This window comes from Pan paniscus, chromosome 7 (assembly GCF_029289425.2).
Source record: "Pan paniscus chromosome 7, NHGRI_mPanPan1-v2.0_pri, whole genome shotgun sequence".
Taxonomy (NCBI): Eukaryota; Metazoa; Chordata; class Mammalia; order Primates; family Hominidae; genus Pan; species Pan paniscus.
Genome location: NC_073256.2, coordinates 111,118,734 through 111,134,312, shown reverse-complemented (window position 1 = coordinate 111,134,312; position 15,579 = coordinate 111,118,734). Strand labels below are relative to the sequence as shown.

The 15,579-nt window shown below is 37.5% G+C and overlaps 1 protein-coding gene across 6 annotated transcripts in view; it reads right to left on the bottom strand.

Annotated features, from left to right (window-relative positions):
* Positions 1 to 15,579, bottom strand: part of TMEM67 (transmembrane protein 67) — a 64,725-nt gene that overhangs the window by 16,673 nt on the left and 32,473 nt on the right. For 4 of the 6 annotated variants that reach the window (XM_003821111.4, XM_008974608.4, XM_055116736.2 and 1 more), the window contains 9 exons: positions 14,908 to 15,031; positions 13,308 to 13,413; positions 9,941 to 9,997; positions 7,956 to 8,054; positions 5,748 to 5,846; positions 5,269 to 5,355; positions 4,035 to 4,134; positions 3,798 to 3,937; positions 1,506 to 1,646 (listed from right to left, as the gene is read on the bottom strand). In XM_003821111.4, the coding sequence (XP_003821159.1) occupies positions 1,506 to 1,646; positions 3,798 to 3,937; positions 4,035 to 4,134; positions 5,269 to 5,355; positions 5,748 to 5,846; positions 7,956 to 8,054; positions 9,941 to 9,997; positions 13,308 to 13,413; positions 14,908 to 15,031 (953 nt within the window). The remainder of the gene's footprint in view (positions 1 to 1,505; positions 1,647 to 3,797; positions 3,938 to 4,034; positions 4,135 to 5,268; positions 5,356 to 5,747; positions 5,847 to 7,955; positions 8,055 to 9,940; positions 9,998 to 13,307; positions 13,414 to 14,907; positions 15,032 to 15,579) is intronic. The other 2 variants (XM_008974606.4, XM_055116734.2) reach the window with 1 other exon arrangement.

The following is a 15,579-nucleotide window of genomic DNA, read 5'->3' as shown; positions in this document are numbered from 1 at the left end:
GGGAAGACTGTCTCTAAAAACAAAAACCAAACAAACAAAAATCTCAAAAGATCCTTAAAAATAGGCTGTTTTAGGTAGATAGCTATTAGCCAGCTATAGGAAGTTAAAACTGCTCTCTAGAGGTCCTATCTTCATGTGCTGATTATAAAAGTTAAGGAAATTTTAAAGTAAACAGAAGGACTCTGTTTATGAGTATCTGAAAGTTAGATGCTTGCTGCTGCTTCTTTCTTTTTCTTTTCTTCCTTTTGTCTTTTTTTTCTCTTTATGGCCTCTACTAGATACATGGGACCTGAGGCTAAAAAGACTTATTTTTACTTTCAGTCATTTTAATAAATATTTCAAGAAAAACTCCACAAGGGGTACGAGCAATCTGAGTGAGGTTTCATGATATAAATAAATGTAAACAATAAGTTATGTTTCAAAAGAAAAGAACATATTTAGGGTAGCTTATCTGTCCCTGTATTTACATATAAACTAAACAAAGAGTCTGTCCTATTACTATAAAGCTGAGGACTCTCAAAGGCCCTTCAGAGCCCCACTATTGACAAGAACGTGAACTCTGAAATCAGGCTGCCTGAGTTCCAATTCCAGTTCTGTCAGTTACTAGTCACATGACTTCAGGCAATTTTTTAAGCCTTCCTGCAGGGTCTCAGTTTCCTCATCTATAAAATGAGGATAATAACAGAGCTTATCTCCGAGGGCTATTATAAAGATTAAGACATTATTAGGTATAAAGCAATTACAATTGTCCTTATAGTATGTTGGGATTGAGTCCAGAACCCCCAAGTATACCAAAATCCACCCATATTCAAGTCCCATATTCAGTCCTGCTGGAACCCATCTATACAGAAAGTTGGCCCTCTACAGATGCAGAATTTGCATTCTGTGAACACTGTATTTTCTACTCTCAATGAGTTCAGTCAAACAGTTCAACATGGGGTTGAACTATTTGAGGATCAACAGTAATTACACTCGATCTTAGCCTAAAGGCCAAGAAGTGATGGACCAACAGTAATTAATTAGCACAGTGACTAATACAGTATAAGAATTGACTACTGGCTGGGTGCGATGGCTCATGCCTGTAATCTCAGAACTCTGGGAGGGTGAGGAGGATGGATCACCTGAGGTCAGGAGTTCAAGACCAGCCTGACCAACATGGTAAAAACCCATCTCTACTAAAAATACAAAAAGAATTATCTGCATGTAGTGGTGGGAGCCTACAGTCCCAGCTACTCAGGAGGTTGAGGTGGGAGAATTGCTTGAACCCGGAAGGCAGAGGCTGCAGTGAACCAAGATCATGCCACTGCACTCGAGCCTGGGTGACAGAGCGAGACTCTGTTTCGAAAAAAAAAAAAAAAAGAACTGACCATTAGCTATTGTTCTTGTCACCTTCTTTCTGCTACAGAAAGAAGGATGTGGTCAATGTTTGATGATAATCAGTAATTAGGCAGAGTTATAAAGAAGCAATGTTACTTAGAAGTAATATTACCTGTATAATTCCTTACCTGTATAATTCCAATGGCTAGCCAAAGAGCAGCAGACACTGCATATCTCAAAATGCAGCTATAAGGAGCTATGTAGCTAGGTGGGTTTCTAGAAAGACTAGAAGATGAGTCCATTAATGCTAAGTTCTTGAATCCCACAACCTGGAGTAAAAAGGAAAAGTAATAATTTAAACGGACATGGATAAAGAAAACTACTCTAGACTGAAAATAGAAAACCTCTCCCTACTCACCTTGAAAAACTAAAATATCTAAGTTTGTATAAACAGTAGAAAATCTAGATAAAAATAATTATTATACAGTATTTTAACTACAAAGTATTTATTACACAATATTTAGTTAGCTCATTTGGCATTCTTCTCAATATGACTAAGGGCCAAATATAACCTTATTGTCATACACACTGACAAGACTAAAAATTTAATTAAAAGGATAAAACTTTCATCAGTAAACTACCAATGAGTGAAACCAACAAGTAGTATTTCATGAGTATTTGACATGTGCCAGGCACTGTACTAAACATTTTTATACTTTAAAACAGTATATTACAAAATGTCTTCTAAAGGACATAAGTTCTTGAAAAAAGAATCTATGTTTAAATACTTTTGGTCCATCCATTACACTCACCTCCATGCCTCCCACCCTTGTAGAATAAAGGCTCTGAGAAGTTTTACAGTAAAAGGTGCTACATGATTATACTGAATCCAATATTTTCCAAACTTACTTGACCATAAAACTTTTTCATGTAACACCTTTTAAAGCTGAGGAAACTCTTAAACACACACACACACAAACACACACACACACGCACACACACACTACTTTAGTACAAAAAGAAAAGAAGTATGTGAGGTAACAGATAAACTAGCTTGATTTAGCCATTCCACAATGAATACATATATCAAAACACTGTATTGTAAACTATAAACAAATGTAATTTTTATCTGTCCATTTAAGAAAAACCAAAATACCACTTCAAGTGAACTTTGGAAGTCTTGTTCATATTATTTTAAAGCCCTAGGGATACAAACATTCTTCTACTAGTTTTATAAAAGGAAAGGAAGGGAAAGGGGAAAGAGAATGGAAAGAAAGAAGAAAAAAGAGGGAAGGCAGACAGACAGACCTAAGAGTTAATGATTTATATTCAATCTTAATTAAGCAGATAATTCCTGAGAAAACCTATTCCCATATAAACCATTTCCATGTTCAGTCTTATACTCAGTACTGAATACTTCCTTTAATAATTCCAACCAAATCCATGAAATAACTGCAAATGTATCACAAACATGTTGTGTTTTGTTCAGTTTAGCCCCAGCTCTTAGCACAGAACATAGTCTACAGTAAGTGTTCAATAAAAATTTGTTGAAAAATATCAAACTTATAATAGTGATTCTAATGCAGGGGAGAATATGGATCGGGGGTAGGGAGCTTTTTCAAAATATAGATACCTGGAGTTACCTCAAAGCTACTAAATCAACACATAGTCTCTAAGGGTAAGCCTGAGCATAAGTATTTTACAAAAGATCCCCAAGGGATTCTGATACAAACCAGTGGTTTTAAAGCTACTCCTCACACCTAGAGCAGTCAAACACACAGAGACAGAAAGTATTATAGAATGGTGGTTGCCTGGGGTTAGGTGTAGCAGGGAATGGGTACAGAGTTGTTTAAGGGGTATAGAGTTTCAGTTTTGCAAGATGAAGAGTTCTAAGATGAATGGTGATGATGATTTTGCATGGCAATGTGAATGTACGTAACACTACTTTTTGTTTGTTTGTTTTTTTCTGAGATGGAGTTTTGCTCTTTCTGCCCAGGCTGGAGTTCAATGGTGCAATCTCGGCTAACTGTAACCTCCGCCTCCCGGGTTCAAGCAATTCTCCTGCCTCAGCCTCCCGAGCAGCTGGGATTATAGGCATGTGCCGCCATGCCCGGCTAATTTTGTATTTTTTGGTAGAGACGGGGTTTCTCCATGTTGGCCAGGCTGGTCTTGAACTTCCAACCTCAGGTGATCTGCCTGCCTCAGCCTCCCAAAGTGTTGGGATTACAGGCATGAGCCACTGTGCCTGGCCAACTTAACACTATTAAACTCTACACTTAAAAATGCTTAAGATGATAAACTTCAAAAAAGAATTGTGGTAAAATACATAACATAAAGGCACTCCTTTTTAATGGCTTCACAACAATATTTCAACCTTTAGAGAAATCTTCCACTGTCATGAAAACTTAGTTGGAATTATATTAGTTTAATATTTATAAGGTACATGTAAGTCGCATATAATCACATCAAACAGTTTATACCTCCAAAAAGAAGAGGACAGTAAGTACTTGAAAGAGTGAATTAATTTTTCTCACAGTCTGAATTTCATTCCATTCATTTGCTACAAAATATGTTCTCCATATGCTTACAGGAACAGTGGCACTTCGTACACCACCCTCACCTGGTCAGGAAAATAAAATGAGTAAAAGAGTTTTACCTCCTTTGCTCTGCAAGGGTAGCAAAAGAATTTTGGTACAAATATTTTTTATTTCAATTACCTTCAACAGCTTTAAGAACCTTTCCTTTAGGTCGCTCCCAATCAATAAAGAATACATCTATTGTAATCTGGGATATGAGCTTATGCAAAAATTGTAGTGCCTGAGAATGACATATAATAAAACACCTGAAAAAGTACCAGCGTTAAGCCTGCTTATAAAACCAATATTGACTCTTTAAGAAACATACTGTTATCACAAGAACATATAATTTTATGAGTGAATTCACATGAAGTTATAATACCACTAAGGAATCATTAGAAGCTCATCAGATAACCTGGAATCATCAAATTCACAGAATTTTCATATACATCTTAATTTACCTTCCCTTTTTCTTTCTTTAAAATAGGAATATGAAAAGAGGAGACATTTTTCCTCCTCCTCACATAGGGACTTATATAATTGACTCTTTCCCAAAGATTCTAGAAGCACACTTTGTTTTGTAGATCAGCTGACTTCTTTATAAGTAAAGATATTTTCAACTATAGTTTGTTTTTCCTAATTAAAGTTATCGAATGTTCTTTTTTTTCTATTTCTGCTATTCAGATTTCTGATTTTTAAAGAATGTGCTGTTGAAACACATCTTTCTTATTTATAGAAGCAATATGTTTAAACTGAGGCATTCTTTCTAGTTGCTGCATTATTCATCAAATAAAGGATAAAAATCTAAGTATGAGATACTTCACCTCAAGAAGCTCCCAGTCAGTGGAAAAAGCAGACACTTAACACTCACAGTAAAATAGGATAAGGACTACCAAGAGGCATATAAAGAGATTCACCTACATTGATGGAGAACACTGAGTTGGGGATTGGGGGGCCATAGGAAGAAAGGAGCAAAGGAATCTGGAGACAGACAAAACAACTTTTAAGATCTCAACACTTTATCCAGAGTGGTACCTTTTACCCTTGATTGATGGAGACAAAATTCATGCCTGAAGACATTTTGTCCCATTGTGAATGTATCATCAGACTTTAAAGAAAGTTATATACTGAAATATCATTTTATCAAATAAGCCATACAAATTTATGGCTTCTTTGAAAAAAATATTTAAGGCAGAGTTTCAGACTGAGCATCTACTATAAATAAAAGTAAATTTACCACATAAAATAATTAATGCTTTCTTTCAAAACCAAAGTGAATTTCACGCCAAAGATTTTTGAAAGCATTTTAATTTTAAAGACTTGTTAGTTCATTAGCAGGCCTTTTAAATTTGGTAACCTGTCCTTTAAAACTTACCTTCAGAGCAAAGGCACATCCAACATAAGTGACAAAACGTTCTTCCTGAACTGGCATTGGCAGCAAAACAGACACAGACTTCTGTGCCTATAATAAAAATTACTTGATTAAATATTATCACACACAGTTTTGTTTGTTTGTTTGTTTGTTTTTTGTTTTTGTTTTTGTTTTTTTTGGGAAAGGAGGGTCTCAGTATGCTGCCCGGGCAGGACTTGATTCTAGACTCACAGGATCCTCCCACCTAAGTCTTCCAATTGAACAAGGTTTTTACTAAGCACAATTTATAAACCAAAGAAAGCATAAAAGAGGAAGATAGTGATGTAATCGATAAGCTCAGCACACTCAAGGAATGGGGAGTTGGGAACTTTTCTTAATACTGTTGATCAAAAATTCTCTCAAATAAAAATAGTTCCTTTATAAAGAAAGCTTTTCAACTATTCAGATATTGGCAGTTGGGGAAAATTCAGAAACTCACTCACTTTGAAGAAAATAAGCCAGTAAAGACCTGTTCCCACTGTGATGATAAAGAAAACATTGGCTAGATCACCAGCATAGTACACCAAGAATTTCACAACTGTCTGCAATTAAAAAAAAAGAATTACAGCTGTTTAAGACTCCATGTATACACCACTTTTAGTAACACTACCACTTTTATACATCATCCACTCCATTTCTTAAGCCTGAAGCCTTGTTTCACATATCCCCATATGATCCAGCTATAAAGACCACCTGCTTCCTCCTCCTTGCTACCTTTTGGCTCCTTACCTTTCTGGCCATTCCTGGTAGCCTCTTCTTTCAACTCTTCTCATCTTTCACTATCTAAGAAAATTGAACTGCTTCCTAATTTTCTCTTAGTTGGGAATCCTCCCCTCTAATATCTCCTCCACACTACCACCAGAGTTAGTTTTCTAAGATGTAAATTGGATTGTGTCACTCCCCTTGTTAAAAATGAACAACTCCTCACTGCAATATAAATTCCTGATCCACAAGGTCTTTCACAATATGGGCCAAAATTAACTTTTTAGCCTCATCTGCCAGTTCCAGCCATGTAGTCAATGACTAACCACTCCATACGTTCATCTCAAATACTTTCTGGAATAAAATGGGCATTGTTTTACCAAATATTCTTCTCTTCCTCTCTCTGGTAAGCTCTCATGATTTCTGAGAGCACAGACTATGTCTGTCTTTGCTCACTAACACATTCCCCAGCTCCTGGTAGAGTGCCAGACACTTAGACAATACAGCCTCAGTGACTATTGTGGAATGAACAGATAATCCCACTTAAAGTTCATTTCTCTGGGAAGCCTTTCTGGACTATCCCAAGTAGTAAATCAAGTACCCCTGCTGATTCCTTAGCTCACTGGCTTTGGAATCAGAAAGATACTTTGGTTAAAGCTACCATGTAACCTGTCTCATGTTCTTCATCAGCAAAACGGAAATACCTATTACTGAGTTGCAAAAATCAAGTGAGTATAAAATTTAACCTTTACCTCAATTTCATCACGTGTAAAATGCAAATAATAATAATAACCTAACTTCAAAGAGCTACTGTGCGGATTAAGAAAATTACATACATAAAGCTTTAAAAAGTGCCTGGTACATGGTAAATATTTTTTAAGTGTTTAATAAAAATAAAAGGTTAACCATGAAGTGAAAGTATAAAGTTAATAGAATAAAATGTGGACTATCTTTGTGATCTTGATATAGGGACGGTTTTCCTAAACAAGATCCCAAAAGCACGTATCATAACATGAAAAAATATTCAGATATGATGATATCAAAACCAAAAGTTTCTGGCCAGGCGTGGTGGCTCATGCCTGTAATCCCAGCACTTTGGGAGGCTGAGGTGGGCGGATCATGAGGCCAGGAGTTCAAGACCAGCCTGAACAACATGGTGAAACCCCGTCTCTACTAAAAATACAAAAATTAGCCAGGCATGGTGGTGTGCGCCTGTAATTCCAGCTACTCAGGAGGCTGAGGCAGGAGAATTGCTTGAACCCGGGAGGCAGAGGTTGCAAGTGAACCAAGATTGTGCCTCTGCACTCCAGCCTCGGCGAGAGTGAGACTCCGTCTCAAAAAAACAACAACAACAAAAAAACAAAAATGAAAACAAAAACAAACCTGAAAGTTTCTGTTAAACAAAGGACTACATGGATAAAAATAACAGATGGGTCACATATTTATTTGGTCATATATTTCAACATCAGAAACCAAAAAGGGGTTACTATTTAGAAAATACAAAAAAAAATTCTTCAAATAAACAATAAAAACTGGAAACATAATAGAGAAATGGGCAAGGGATATAAACAGGCAGTTCACAGAAGGAGAAACCCAGACGATTAAAATGTATATGAAGAGTACAGAGAAATGAAAATGAAATCAACAATGACATACTACTATATGCCATGAGGTTGGCAAAAAATGAAAAGGTTGGAAAAATATCAAGTGTTGCCAAGTATGTGCAGAAATAAGAAGAGCATTGCTGGTGGGAATATAGACTGGCATACAGTATGGTGGGAAGAAAATGAGGTACACATATACCATATGACCCAGCAATACTTATCCTAATTACATATCCCAGAAAAATTCAATGCAACTTTTTTACTTATCCTCTAGCTGTGTCTTATGAGAAGGATCCAGAATGGTCCAAAGATAAAAATATTCTTAAAAAACTCCTGAGATTATACCTGTAAATCAATCATGGGACTCCCAATGCGCCTCTTCCATCCTGCTGTCTTCAAAAGAGATGCTAAAACAGCTAGCCCACCCAATACACCCAAAGCAATCTAAAAAACAAAAGAACAATTGAGAATTTATGTAATTTCTGTCATCGGTGTTCAAAAACACTGTGAACAGAAAGTAAGGAAGTGCTCAAAAAAATGGTGGGGTGGGAAATGTTGAAAGGACACAGGAGTCAGCCGGGCACAGTGGCTTACGTCTGTAATCCCAGCACTTTGGGAGGCCGAGGCAGGCGGATCATGAGGTCAGGAGATCAAGACCATCCTGGCTAACACGGTGAAACCCGTCTCTACTAAAAATACAAAAAATTAGCTGGGCATGGTGGTGGGTGCCTGTAGTCCCAGCTACTGGGGAGGCTGAGGCAGGAGAATGGCATGAACCTGGGAGCGGAGCTTGCAGTGAGCCACCAAGATCGCGCCACTGCACTCCAGCCTGGGCGACAGAGTGAGACTCCATCTCAAAAAAAAAAAAAAAAGAAAGGACACAGGAGTCAAGTTGGAGGAACTTGTAATGGCCAAATCTGGGACAATTTGAACAAGAAAACAAATAATAATATATTATAATTACTAGAATAAAATAAATATGAGTTCACACTGATTTAAAAATAAATAATTGAATAAATAATGTGAGCAAAGGGAGAGTTTCTCCTTATAGTAAAGTTCCAAATTAATAAATAAAAAAGTAATTAGGGAAACAGAAAATCACCATCAGGCAAATATCACAGTGAAACTTTCTGCAGGCAAAATCATCAATGGATGCTATTTAATAAAATTAGAGGGCCGGGCACCATGGCTCATGCCTGTAATCCCAGCATTTTGGGAGGCCGAGACGGGTGGATTGCCTGAGGTCAGGAGTTCGAGACCAGTCTGGCCAATATGGTGAAACCCTGTCTCTACTAAAAATATTAAAAAATTAGCTGGGCGTGGTGGTGTGTGCCTGTAATCCCAGCTACTAGGGAGGCTGAGGCAGGGGAATTGCTTAAACCAGCTAGGTGAAGGTTGCAGTGGGCCGAGATAGCGCCACTGCACTCCAGACTGGGCGACAGAGTGAGACTCCATTTAAAATAAAATAAAATAAAATTAGAGGGCCGGCTGGGCATGGTGGCTCACCCCTGTATTCCCAGCACTTTGGGAGGCTGAGGCAAGTGGATCACCTGAGGTTGGGAGTTCGAGACCAGCCTGACCAACATGGAGAAACCCCATCTCTACTAAAAATACAAAAATTAGCTGGGTGTGGTGACACATGCCTGTGATCCCAGATATTCAGGAGGCTGAGACAGGAGAATCGCTTGAACCCAGGAGGCAGAGGTTGCGGTGAGCCAAGATCGTGCCATTGCACTCCAGCCTGGGCAACAAGTGCAAAACTCCGTCTCAAAAAAAAAAATGAGAGGGGGAGAATAAGAAGAATAAGAAGAAGCAGGATGTTTGCATAATTTCAAAGAATCTCCCCCATGAGATACTTATTTTTATTTATTATTATAGCATCACTTTGGTGGCATCTTTGCCAAAACTGTATGAACTCAATTTGATCATGGGAAAATACCAGACAAACCCAAATTGAGGGCCAAAATAATGGACCAGTACTCTTCAGAAGTGTTAGGGTCATGAAAGACAAAGAAAGACTAAGAATCTGTCACACATTGTAAAACACTAACGAGATATGACAGCTAAAAGCAATATGTGACCCTAGATTGGGTCTTGAAACAGAAAAAAATTCAATAGTGAAATTCAAATGGTATGTAGTTTAGTTAATAGGACTACATCAATATTAATTTCCAGATTATGATCATTGTACTAAGGTTTTGTATGCTAACATTAGGGGAGTCTGGGGAAAGAATAGCTGGCAAATTTGTTTTAGCAACTTTCTTGCACATCTGAAATTATTTAATTATAAAATACACTGTATATATTTTAAAAGGTTAAAATAAACTTACATCTGTCTGGACATGTGCTTCTCCATGATCCATTTCATATGTGACTGAGAAAGAAACCTGATATTTAAAACAAAACAAATTAGCTATACTGAAATTATATGATACAAACTTACTTTTGTTATAAAAATACATTTGTAGCTGGGTTTTACCATAAACACTATAGTTTTTAACTATCAATATTACTAGAGTTGACCTTTAACTTACACGTAAATAGATATGCTTTTGAGAATTACTTGTGCTGCTTTAAATATCCTTTCACACACATTAAAAAAGGGGCTCATTAGGAGATAAGTTAAATTCATGCACAAACTAATCATATTTCATTTTCTGATAGACTTCTGTAACTGAGGAATTTGACTAAACTTGTGCATCAGGAATTTAGCAATTGGGTAAACCACCAGTTGCTAAACCACAGATTAATCAAAGGTCTGAACAAAATCTTAAAGATACCACTACATTAAGAGACAAGAGAAAGAAGAACCTAGTAAAGGGTCAGAGAAGAGGACTGTGAGGGGTAGGAGAGGAAGATACCTAAGTCTTACCATGGTCACGGAATAGGGAGTTTCAAGAAGGAGGAGGAGGTTGAGTACAGTGTCAAATGTTGTATAAATGTCAAGGTAAAGAAAGCCACTATATGTGGAAATCATTGCTGACTTTCATGAAAGAGGTTTTCAAAGAAGTAAATGGCAAGAGCCAGACTGCAAATGATGAAAGAATAAATGGTTGGGAAATGAAGAAGAGATACAATAGCAAGCTGGGCAGCTGGCAGAACTGAGTAAAATGTTTGTTTGTTTAGTTGGTTGTTTTAGTTTGTTTTTAAGATAAGGCAATCTGAGAGTTTTTATAAGCAAAGGAAAGAGACTTGCAGAGAGACTTGGCTGAATAAGACATTAGGGATGGAACAGGATATTGGAAAAGGTACTGTAAATGAGTTTAGATAGAAGATTAGTTTAGGAAGAGAGGAAGGGACCTTCTTTCTTAGAAACAGGAACAAGAAATGGGAAGGACAATGAATCAGAGATTCTGAAACATTAAAGAGGAAATCTTAAGGAATTCATATTAGATGGTCCTGATCTGCTCAAGACCAGATAAAGAGCAGAGACATAGCTGGATGTTTACAACTGATGTAAAATTTTGCAACAGCTGCCATGAGAAATTAAGAAATGATGAAAGAATTGTATATTTTATAATTAGAATAATTTGAGGTGGACTTCATCAATGTAGTTTCATGACTTAACTTTTTTTTTTCTTTTGAGACAGAGTCTCACTCTGGTGTGCAGTGGTGCAATCTTGGTTTACTGCCATCTCTACATCCCAGGTTCAAGCGATTCTCCTGCCTCAGCCTCCCAAGTAGCTGGGATTACAGGTACCCGCCACCATGCCCAGATAATTTTTTTTGTTGTTGTATTTTTAGCAGACAGGGTTTCACCGTGTTGGCCAGGCTGGTCTCTAACTCCTGACCTCAACTGATCTGCCTGCCTCAGCCTCCCATACTGCTGGGATTGCAGGCATGAGCCACTACGACCAGCAGACTTAACTTTTTTCTATTTGTTATTTTTCAATTTATCAAGGCTTAGTTTAGAATTATTTTGGACAAGAATAATATTTAAAGAAAAAAACTCAGAAGTGTTTTACATTAAAAAAAATATATATATATATATATATTTTTTTTTGAGACAGAGTTTCACTCTTGTTGCCCAGGCTGGAGTGCAATGGCGTGCTCTTGGCTCACTGCAACCTCCGCCTCTTGGGTTCAAGTGATTCTCCTGCCTCAGCTTCCCAAGCAGCTGGGATTACAGGCAAGCGCCACCATGCCTGGCTAATTTTGTATTTTTAGTAGAGACAGGGTTTCACTATGTTGGTCAAGCTGAAAATAAATATATTCTTGATTACCCATAATATCACTCCAGGAAGTTTTAAACCAGGCAGTCTTTTGTTGTTACCAAGCATGTTTTGGATTTTCTTCTCCTCTCATTACAGTGTATACAAGCTCAGTCAACGGAAACTAATTTTAGCATTGGATTAGGTAATACAAATGAGGATGGAAAGTCTTTAAAAGTTATACTACATGTGTATTTTTGCTTAATTAAAGTTTGAATCTAATAGCAGTCAAGTACAAGTACAAGCACAACAAAGAGGCCAAAAGCACTGGCTGAAGGAACTAGAATATTAAAATACAGAAGTAAAATAGTAGAAATTCAAAGCTCTTACAGAGTTTGGAGGTAAGAAATGCTTATGCTCTACTTCTCATGTTTTTAGAGAAAGAAGAGAATAGCCACTTAATCTCTAGGAGGAAAAAGTACAGAAGAATTACCTCTGTTTTTTTTTACCTCTATCCCTCTCTCATTTACCCCTCCTCAAAGCAGGGATGCTTTATCTGACTGGAGAAGTTGAGAAGAGGAACTGAGCATGTGTGGCTCAACCTTCTTTAGGCTCATTCTCTGCAGTGCAGCCTAAGAGGTCTCGCTTCCATACGTAGGCCCTCCCAGGCAGGAGAGGCCTTCTGTCCTGTAGTTAAGTTTAATTTAGTTGGTGAAGTAGTGGGAAACCTATTTGGCTGCAGGTCCAAACTACATCCTCTAGTTCATGTTAGCAATACTAGTTATAAAGCTGATAATCATCATCTCTTTCTGCCTGTTGAAGTATGTCTCTATTAAGTGGGTCATAGATTGGTGAGCACACATATGCCCACTGTAAAGTCTGAGTTCCTGGCTTAATTGGGCAAAGACACAAAATCTTTATTTATTTATTTATTTTGAGATGGAGTCTTGCTCTTTCGCCCAGGCTGGAGTGCAGTGGCGCGATCTTGGCTCACTACACCTTCGCCTCCCGGGTTCAAGTGATCCTCCTGCCTCAGCCTCCTGAGTAGCTGGGATTACAGATGTGCGCCACCACGCCTGGCTAATTTTTGTATTTTTAGTAAAGACAGGGTTTCACCATGGTGGTCAGGCTGGTCTCGAATTCCTGGCTTCATGATCTGCCCGCCTTAGCCTCCCAAAGTACTGGGATTACAGGCATGAGCCACTGTGCGTGACCCACAAAATCTTAACAAAAGCAAGGTGGCCAAAAAGAACAGGAGCAGACATTGAACATCTCAGCATATCCCAGGATCCCTAACAAGGATACTCAACTGCTGGTGAGGCTTCTACTGAAAAACATAATCCATTCTTACTTTTTTATACTCAGGATCCATAAGAACTCACCTCTTACCATTATTAGTAAAAAATAATTAAGACTTGACTATATGTAGAGAAAGGTTTATTTAGAACTTAAAAAAAAAAAAGACTGTCTTTTGACCAAAATGTAAACTGAATCAGTATTATACTCTATTTATACATACAAGGGCACTGATAAGTCAGGAACTCACCTTCACAGACTGGCTGTTGGCATCTTTGATATCAATGTCACTGTAGGCAATGGTGATTAAGGGAGGGTAGATGTTTCCATTTATTGTGTTGGGTACAAGGTGGACGCTATTTAAAAGAAAATGCATTTATAGTAATCAGTATATCCGGGCCTTTAAACATGCATTTAACTTACCATGTCTTTTGAATTTAATATGAATTGTCTGATGATCTCAGAACCAAGTAGTTAACAAGGACTAAGGAAGGTTACACATAAACTAATGATGACAACAAAAGCTATCTTCAGTGATCAAGACTTGAACATTAAAATATACCATCTGATGGTGTAAGATTAAAGAAAAAGCAAACCAAAAATGTACCATCTGAGATAAATTAGAAGCTCAATCCAAGTCCTGTGAAGTTTACAAATGAAATCACTGAAGCACTATAAACTATCTTTGAGGAATAATCAAAAGTACAGTGCTACATGAAGCCTAAAGAAAGGCAGATAAGATCTTGATTTTCAAAAGAGAAAGATGAATTCTTAACAAAATAATATGTGTCAAGCCAGGTGCAGTGGCTCATGCCTGTAATCCCAGCACTTTGGGAGGCCAAGGCGGGAAGACTGCTTGAGCCCAGGAGTTCAAGACCAGTCTGGGCAACACAGCAAGACCCCGTCTCAAGATAAACAAATAAATAAATTTTTAAATTAAAAAAAAAGTGTCAGCTGTAATATGGTTATGGCACAAAGTGAGGTTCATTTTGCCAAATTCGATGCATTAGTACTGCACAGTTTGTGAATTCAAAAAGGAAAGTGCCAATCACTAGGGGCCAGCATGGTTTCATCAAGAACACATCAAGTCTGACTAGGTGCATTTTCATTTTTACTAGGAACACCATATTAGCAGACTGAAGAAATGCTGAAAAGACAGTACATTTGGATTTCAGCATGATAAATAACAAAGTTTCTGCACTGTTTATAAGATTATGAGAATCAAAATGAAATAACTGAAAAATAAGTATATTGAAGTACTTCAAAGTACCAAACTACTGTGAGATGATGGTGTTGATTTTCATCAGTGTATTCAAGGTACACATCATAAAATATTATAGTGGGAAAGTCACTAAGATTTTAGAGATCTCACACTGGAAAAGAAAGAGAAATTTAAGTGGCGAGGTACTATCCTAACGTAGGATCATAATGAGATTATCCTAGGAAGAGGGAGGTGTTGAAAATTAATCTGGGTAAACCTAGAACAAAAGCCACTGAAAGAAATGAGGACAGGGGAATCCTAAATATTAACAATCATCTGGCAAGCTCTTTCTGAAACACCAATTTCAGCTCACTGGTATTTACTTAGCTATTCGCAACCCATTCTAATTCAGCAGGTCTAGAGTGGGACCTATAATGTGCATTTTGACCTAACTCCTCACACTCTTCTGTTATAGTTTTCCCCCTTGGCTATTCACTTTTACTGGTCTATGCCAATCTACACATACACCTAAAATAACCCGACCAACTGTTCCAATTCAGTTGTCCTTATTGTTTTCATCTACTAATGACTGGCAAACACTTCCATTATGATATTTTCCCATAAATAATATCATTAGACATTTGTTTACCTCAGTGATATTTGAGTAGCAACTCGAATTACTCTTGGCTGAGTTCCTAAGTCATTTTCTCGTCCACTTACTGCATCCACTAAGAAAATGCGCCGAGTTAGAAGCCACTTTCCAGAGTTGCTGTCTTTTATTATAAAAAGAAAAAAGTTTACTGCACAAATTTAAAACATAAAATTATTGTTTTAGATAAGATGGCTGCAAAAAGCTACTAGTATAAGAAACACCTGACAATGGCGTTCTCTAACTCATGTGAATGTCTTCTTTTGTTTTTTTTAGATAGGGTCTCACTCTGTTGACCAGGCTATAGTGCAATAGCATGATCATGGCTCACTGCATGCATTCTCAACCTCCTGGGCTCAAGTGATCCTCCCACCTCAGCCTCCAGAGTAGCTGGGACTACAAGGGTGCACCATCACACCAAGCTAAATTTTTTTTTGTAGCAACCAGTTCTAATTATGTTGCCTAGGTTGGTCTTCAATTTCTAGGCTCAAGCAATTCTCTCGTCTTGGCCTCCCAAAGTGCTGCGATTATAGGCGTGAGCCACCGTGCCTTGGACTTGAATGTCTTCTGATTGAACTTTTCATAAATTTGGAAGGCTTTCCCCTGCAAATTACCTGAAAAAGCAGAATTTTATAACATGAATAACAACAAAAGAAACTAATTTGTCCAAAA